The 7,414-nt window shown below is 52.7% G+C and overlaps 1 protein-coding gene across 1 annotated transcript in view; it reads right to left on the minus strand.

Annotated features, from left to right (window-relative positions):
• Nucleotides 1-3,776: 3,776 nt before the first annotated feature.
• The window catches only part of GLYCTK (glycerate kinase), a 3,943-nt gene continuing 305 nt past the window's right edge, over nt 3,777-7,414 (minus strand). Inside the window, exons 1-4 of the mRNA XM_009875356.1 lie at nt 7,409-7,414; nt 6,887-7,038; nt 5,279-5,454; nt 3,777-4,682 (exon numbers count right to left, since the gene is read on the minus strand). The exon at nt 7,409-7,414 is cut by the window's right edge and continues 305 nt beyond it. Of these exons, the coding sequence (XP_009873658.1) occupies nt 3,777-4,682; nt 5,279-5,454; nt 6,887-7,038; nt 7,409-7,414 (1,240 nt within the window). The remainder of the gene's footprint in view (nt 4,683-5,278; nt 5,455-6,886; nt 7,039-7,408) is intronic.

Below are 7,414 nucleotides of genomic sequence, written 5' to 3' on the forward strand. Positions count from 1 at the left end.
GCTCTTCAAAGTTTCTCAGGAGGCTTCAGCTGCTCTTTCAAGGTTTGCATTAAATCTGTCACATTAGCGAAAAATAGTGAAAATTACCCAGCTCATGGAGGAGATGAAAGGCAGCCCCCTTCCCATCCCTCTGTAAAGGAAGGGCCCCATTAACACCTAGTGAAATACTAGCCATTAATCAGGCTCTGTGCAAAATAAAACCATCCACATTTATCATTATTGGATCCTTAATGAAGTGATAATGGGAATGCTGGGGAGCTGTGATATTAATGTCTCCTAAGAGGCAAGAGCAGGGCCAAGGGCGGCAGCCAAGATTTTTAATTTACTGCCAAAAGCTCGTGCTGTTAATAACACAGTTACTTCTCCTGGCCATCAGCGCTGTTTGGCTACGAGCAGCTGCTCAGGAGAACAAATTGACCCTGAACATACCTGGGCTTTGCTCACCCACTCCCTGCCTGCCGGCTGAGCATGCTTCTCCCCATGGCTCTCCCTGTGTCCCTTGCCCATGTATGGGGACGTGACCAGGGAGCTGTTGGCCACCTCCACCCACCACACTCCTTCTTGGAGGCTGGCGGGCATAGAAAGAGTTTTGCTTTCCCAATAAAAAGGGAAGGGACTGCGAGTGTCAAAACCAAGCAGCTCTTGCTGTCCTCACTCTTTCTGTGACTTGTTTCCTTAGGTACAAGCATCCCAGAGCCAGTGTAGTGTGAAGCTGGTCCCAGCGTGGCCCGTGATCCCTCGGTGTGACCACAGGCGTGCTCTGATGTTCTTCATTTGCCCAGGTACGCTCACGTAATGCTAATATCCCATCCAGGACAGCGTGGGCAAGCTGCAAAGCCCTGCTCAGCTGTGGTGACTCACTCAGGTTCCCAATGGGAAAGTCATAGCTCCTGGCAGGCTCCGACAGCCCAAAGGCAAATCGGTACTTGGCAGGTAAGCGATGCTGTTGTATCTTTAGGTGCAACTGTTATCTCACAAAACCTGATCAGTGCTGCCCAAATGTACGCTGGCTCATGCATGGGGTCTTTTGCTCTCAGTGAAGGGACTGCAGGTCAGAGGGAGCTGGCTTTGGGCTGCAGCACTAACAGCCATTTCTGTGCTGAGCATCATCCAGAGGAATAAAACGACACCCCGTTTGTAACGGGGGCACGCATGCCAAAGCTCCTTTCTTCCCTAGGCAGAAGATGCATAAGGTCTACCCAAGCAATCCTTCAGAAATGGAGCTTCAATCTCTCCAGGTAGAAGGGTCAGTAGAAGAAAAGTGTTTCTGTAACCTGGGTGTCCTTGGTCAACCTACCTCTGTCCTGTTATCTCATCATTAGCAAAGAAGGGACAGGATAAGAACAAAAACCACATACAGAGGCCGAGCAAATGTATACATGAAGTGCACTTCAAACAGCTCCACACTTTCAACAGACTTTTTATTAGCCTTTGCTCTTCCTCAGCACAAACTCTTTTTAATCATTAGTGAAAACTCACTGTTTGGAAAGCAAGGACGGCATTCAGGATACATGGCAGGCATTTCTCAGGAGAAGCCACCGAGCACCAGCCCAAGGTCTTCTGAACTTGACTGTGGCACAGCGCAGGCAGCAGCTCCGAGGGCTGGCAGAGCGCTCAGCAGTGTGGCAGAGCTGCAGGCGAAGGGCTACAGTGGGCCTGTGACAGCATGCCCAGGCTGGCACAGTCAACCTGCTGCTGAAGATGCCAGTGACTCTTCTGCCAGGCACCTCAGCCTGAAACCGGAGTCACTCTGGATTTCACTGGAGCAGAATTGGACAGGAAGCATTAACAACATTTTAGAGCCAGCTTTAGCCGGTTATCCTGGCCGCAGCCCGTACTTTTTGGCTGTATCACTGCGTGTGTTAGTGCCCCTGCAGTGCTGGCATGCCGGGCATGGAGGAGGTGACCTGCCAGTGACCTCCGGAGAAAAAAAAGTGCGGCACAAAGTAGCTTCTTCTGCGCAGTCGCCACCTGACATCACGGGGGCACAGTGAGCTTTATAATGCTTGGCTGGTTTTCCCCAGCAGATCTCAAAGTTGTTTGCCAGCGTGAGCAAGTTCAGGCACGTTACAGGAGACCTTCAGACTCAGAGGACAAATGAGAATGGATGAGTTTAAACCACTGGGGTATGACCAGGGTTTTGAAATCCCCAGGCTTGTGCCTGACACTACGCCTGGGCTGTGGCCCAGACAGTCCAGCTGCCAGCCTGGCATCGATCGTAGGCCCTGTGAGGGTCCTGCTGATATCCATTCTTGCTAGATATTGGCTTTGAGACCTAAGCAGGAGGTGTTGCTGCATTCTCAAAAATCCACCCTCTGATCTTGAAGCAGGGAGCAGAACGACTGTTCAGTGAGACACCACAACTCCTGGTGTTGGCAAGACGGTGTATTTGCGTCACAAGTTGAGATCAGCCACACGGGGTAGGTCTGTCTGTCTGGAAAGAGTCTGAGTCAAGCGTGTCCTATTAAATTAGTGACGGATTTTTCAGAGGAGCTCAGCTCCCACTTAGGCGCTGTAACCAACAGGCAGATATTCAAAAGGAGTCGGATGTGTTTGGTCATACTAGCTGCTGGGATGAAGTCCTTTGAATATCCAGCCAAAAGAGCCCCTGTACCTGTTGCTACAGGCAGACCCCTCCTGAAATCCAGCCCCACTGTGGGCTCCGTGTCCTGGGAAATGCGGCTCATCTTTGCTCTCCGACATATTGCACTGCAGTAGGTGATGAAACTGATCACCACCATGTCCTCATACATGCTGGGGAACAGCTTCCTGTCAACATGCATCTCCAGCAGCTTTGCCCTTTGATCAGCTCAGCAGTAAGGGTCAGGAGAGCTGAGCATGAAGGTTTCCTTGCCTTTTGTTCTGTGGAATTAGCAGAGTTAATCAGAGTGACAGCGACTTCTGCCTCAGCGCAGAAGAAAGGTCAGTGGCTCAGGCTGGATACATGACTACTTTCTAGGCAGTTGGAAAACAACATGCTGCTGGCACGAAGGCTCTCCTGATGGGGATTGGCAGGGAAGAAGTCTGGAGGAGAAGGATTCCACTCAGCTGGCTCGCCACTGCACCTCAATTGCCCCTTTCCTTATGCTGCACAGTGAAGGTGTACCACCCCCTGTGTCACTGTGTGCTGCTTTTGTGTCATGCATCCAGTATCAAATGCTTCGTTTGGCCAATATGCTCCTTAGCTGCGCTGCTGGGTGTGCAGCATGCTGGGCCTGGGGTCTTTGTGTTGCCTCAGACACCCCGGTGTGGGAGGGACTGGAGAACACTGCACTGGTGTGTGGAGCAGGTCCTGGGTGTCCCCTTCCCACCACATTCTCCCCAGCACCTCCATGCTTCCAGCTGGGCACGTCTTGCTATTGCACTTACTTAGTCACTATAAAGCGCTTCTGTGGACCTGCAAAAGCCCACTGCTGAGCTGCTCTTGAGCTGGGGGCACTGGAGGTGCAACAGCCGCAGTGAGAGCTCTCCCTGGCAGCTCTGTCGTGGCCTTGATTTCTCCACATCTTTCAACTATAGTTGAAGCGGTCACAAAAGTCTCAGCAGAAGTGTTAAATCTGTCTTCTGTGTCTGTAATGTGACCTCTTACCTTCCTCTGATCCCAATTACAAGTTCTTGCTTTTGCTGTGGACATCCACTTGTGTCTAATTAGCGGGTTCTTTCTGTCAAAGATATTAGCACCCTTGACAGCGAGCCCTAATTTAAGTAGTTTACATTTGTCTGCAGTGTTGATGCCTTCATTTACCCCCAGTCCTGGATATCTGCAGAAGGAGCTCTCATGATCTCTCTGTGGCTGTAATTAAAATGACCTGGATGTCCATGACATTGGTCCCCGTCAAGCCTGTCACCAGGAGGTGATGCCCACCTTGGAACTGGCTGAAGAACGTGTAAGAGTCGTTGTTACTGAGAAACGTCTCCACATCAAGGCCCTCCTGCAGGGCCTTGTCCACCAGCTCCGGGCTGCAGAAGGCCCCTGCTGCCTCTGTTGGCCCGTCCTGCCCATCCGTCCCTCCGCTGAGGAAGATGATCTTGCACCGCTTTGAGGAGTTGCTGACTTCCGTAGCCCGTGCCCTGTGCAGCCCCAGCCCCACGTGCAGGGCCAACTCCTGGTTCCTCCCTCCCTTGCCCGTTCCTTGAAGCTGAACCGTGGTTTCTCCGCCGGCCAGGATGCACACTGGTCTTTCGGTCCCTAATTCTCTCAGGGCCTGGAGAAACTCAGCAAGGTTCAAACCCGGGATCTGCAGCTCTGCTGCCAGCTGCAGGAGATTCCCCCTCACCTCGTCACTCTGGGGCCCTTCTCTGAGGCCGGCGAAGTCCAGGCAGACGAGCTGGATCAACAGGCGGTACAGCGTGGCGACGTGACCGACTTCCCCGCAGATTGCTGTGCTCAGAATCAGAGTTGCGTAGCCCAGGCCCTCGGCTTGGCGTTTGGCCTCGTCTAAAGCCAGCGTGTTTGACCCAATGATGATGTTGCAAACATGGGAGTAGTTTTCCAGAGCAGCGGGTCTGGCGGGAGAGCGGGACAGAACCATTTCCACTGACTTGGGCAGGTTGTGCAGCAGGTTGTATTTGGTGAGTACCTGAAAGCAGTCTTGGACGCTGTGGGAGCTGGCAGCAGTGGGCCCGCTCGCTATGATGTCCAAGGGGTCACCAATCACATCAGAAAGGATAAGGCTCACAACCTACCAAGAGAAATGCCTGCAGATTATTGTGGGAGGAAGAGACAGGTGACCATGCAAGAGCTCTGCTCTGAGTTACATCATCATCAGGGCAAAGCAAACGGAAACAGGGCCCATTTTTGTTTTATAGTACAATGAGAGTCATCTTGGCTTTACTGAAATCACAGACCTAAAACATCCTTTGATGTTGGACCAGCACACTGGAAGATGTAACCCATGAGGCTGGTGACCTAGCGTGGGTTCAGCCATGACACATGCTGAGAACAGCCTCATGGGAGCCAAAGGTTGGACCCAGCCTCGGAAGTGCTGTGGTGGAGAACCAAACCATTGGAAGCGCTGCTGGGCAAGGGCTGGGGTCTGCTGCGAATGGTGCAATTGGAGAGCCAGCTCTTGCAGCCTGAATGTCCCCCGCTTCTACCTCTGTTTCCCTGAGAGTTTGGGTCCTCAGTGAAATCTGAGTTAGAGTCTCAGAACAATGTGCAAAAGTTGTTCACTCAGTGAGGGAGAAACCCCTGCAAGCGCACTTTAAGGTTGATTAAAAGCCTATTTTGAGGGCAGATGGATGATCTCTGGGCAAGCAGGGGCTTCCCTTCATTTACCTGTGCAGGATATGCGAGTCGAGCGAGCCCTCCACCCTTCAGCAAGGACAGAGTCTTCCGGACAATATTCAGCTCCTGTATGGCAGCTCCTCGAGAAGCCAGTGTCTTTGTGAGCTTCTCCTTCTCTTTGAGGAGGATGGGAGGGATGGGAGCAGGCAGTAGAGCTGATCCACCCCCTAGGATGCAGGAGAGAGTGCAAGGACATCAGGATTGCAGGAGAAGGAGAACAGAAGGAAAGCAAGGCTATGCATAGCATGAAGGCAGAGGTGGCTGGGGAACTATGCTAACGTCTCCGGAGAATTCAGCCTTCTTCGCCAATGGACCTTCATCACTGCTGCCCTGCGCTTTCTGCAGTCAGCTACGCTTCACCTGGGCTGCATAAACCTCACCAGACCAGGGTACCACATGCCTGCAGTGCTATAGGGATGACAGAGAAGGGCCAGCAATTACTATTCCCACTACATCAGGCTACTACTGTGTTGTCACACTGATTTTCAGGAGCTACGTGGATGGGTGAGCAGTAAGCACGGGCTCCATGACTCACACAGCAGCCAGTGTTAAGCAGATGGAGATGCTGCCTGCTTTGCTGGCTCTGTTTATTCAGGGCAGTGTGTAAATACACCAGCTATGGCTGCAGCAAGATCAGAAACTACTGAACTGCATTCGTATAGGCCTGGGAGGAGAGAGTAACACAAAGGACAAAGCACACCCAGAGTCCAGGGTGATAGCCTCAGTGAGGGGAATCCTGTCTGATATAAGCAGACATAGGAAAAGTGAACTGGATGGAAAATACAGAGTAGAAAGTATGACTGGAGCAGAGAGTGAATGTGCACAGAAGTACAGCTGAAAGCTACTGTCAAAAGGCAAAGCCTGCTCAGAGGTTTGAGACAAATCAGCATCAATAAAACATGATGAGCAAGAAAAACAAATGCAAATGCCTGCGTTTCAGTCGATAGCCAGGGATCTAGCTGAGAGGAAGGAGCAGTCGGGACTGGCTGCTGTGTGGGAGTGCACATGCACAGGGCGCCGCAGCCACGGGGAGATCCTGTAGAGGCTCTCTGAAGGGTTGAGGAGTCTCTTGGATATCCCTGTAGCCAAAGGACAGGAGGAAACCCAGGAGAATCCCCAGCAAGCAAAGCAAGATGCCAGCTGCTTGGGTGTTTGCCTAATGGCACTATTTTCTCTGCACCAGATCAAGCTGCAGCATCCACAGAGCAGCCAGAGGAAAAATCATGGAGCAGAGGAGACCAAGGGATTTTTCCAGAGCTACTCCAAGCCTCTGCATGCTTCTTCCCTGTGACACTCGCTCACGAGGCCCAGCTCAGACTAGGGCAATGTCACTGCATCCCTCCGATGCACAATATCCACCTTTCTTACACAGCCCTGGATCGGGGGACAGCAGCCAGGGCCTGCAGGTGTTCAAGGCTGACCCTGCAAGGCATGTGGTGCCTCATTTCCATTGGCTGGGAAGCAGCAAAGACCTGGGAAGGTTCAGTCCTGGATCTCAGCTTACTGATTCAGGGCCCTGCTGAAATTCAGAGCATGCAAGTCCACCAAGTGCTTGCTTCTCCAGCTCTGCGTCCCCAAATGCAAGGATCCCCACACTACCTGAGATGAGCACGAGGAGCAGGTCCTCTGCAGTCAGACCTTCAGCCAGCTTCTGGATGGCAACTGCTGCTTTCATAGCCTCTCGGTCTGGGAGGTTGTTCTTGGCACCTTCGATGACCTGGATTTTGCTGTGTGGCTTCAGGAGCATCTGCCTGGTGAGGTAAGAGAGGCAATCACACCGCTGACATGTGCACCTACTCCGGCAGCCAGGCTATCACTCAGCAAGGAAATGGGCCTGGTGCACCAGAGGTGCACGGCGAGCAGCCAGGATAGGGAGGGGGCCTCTGCTGAGCGTCTCTTGTCTGGGGCTAGGAAGGCTGCACGTCCCGTGCAAGAGATGGGCTGTGTCACTGGTGCCACCGGGACGTGATGGTTGTTGGAGACCGGGGTGGTGTGGTGGATGGGGTGGGCACTGGAGTGAGGGGAAATGGAAAGGACCAAAGGGGTTCACAGCAACATCCCACAGAGGACAAATCTGGCAGCCTACCCTGCCCCAGACTGCCTTAGCACAGCCCCCCTTACTGCATT

The sequence above is a fragment of the Apaloderma vittatum genome, unplaced genomic scaffold (assembly GCF_000703405.1).
Source record: "Apaloderma vittatum isolate BGI_N311 unplaced genomic scaffold, ASM70340v1 scaffold37768, whole genome shotgun sequence".
NCBI classification, from domain to species: Eukaryota; Metazoa; Chordata; class Aves; order Trogoniformes; family Trogonidae; genus Apaloderma; species Apaloderma vittatum.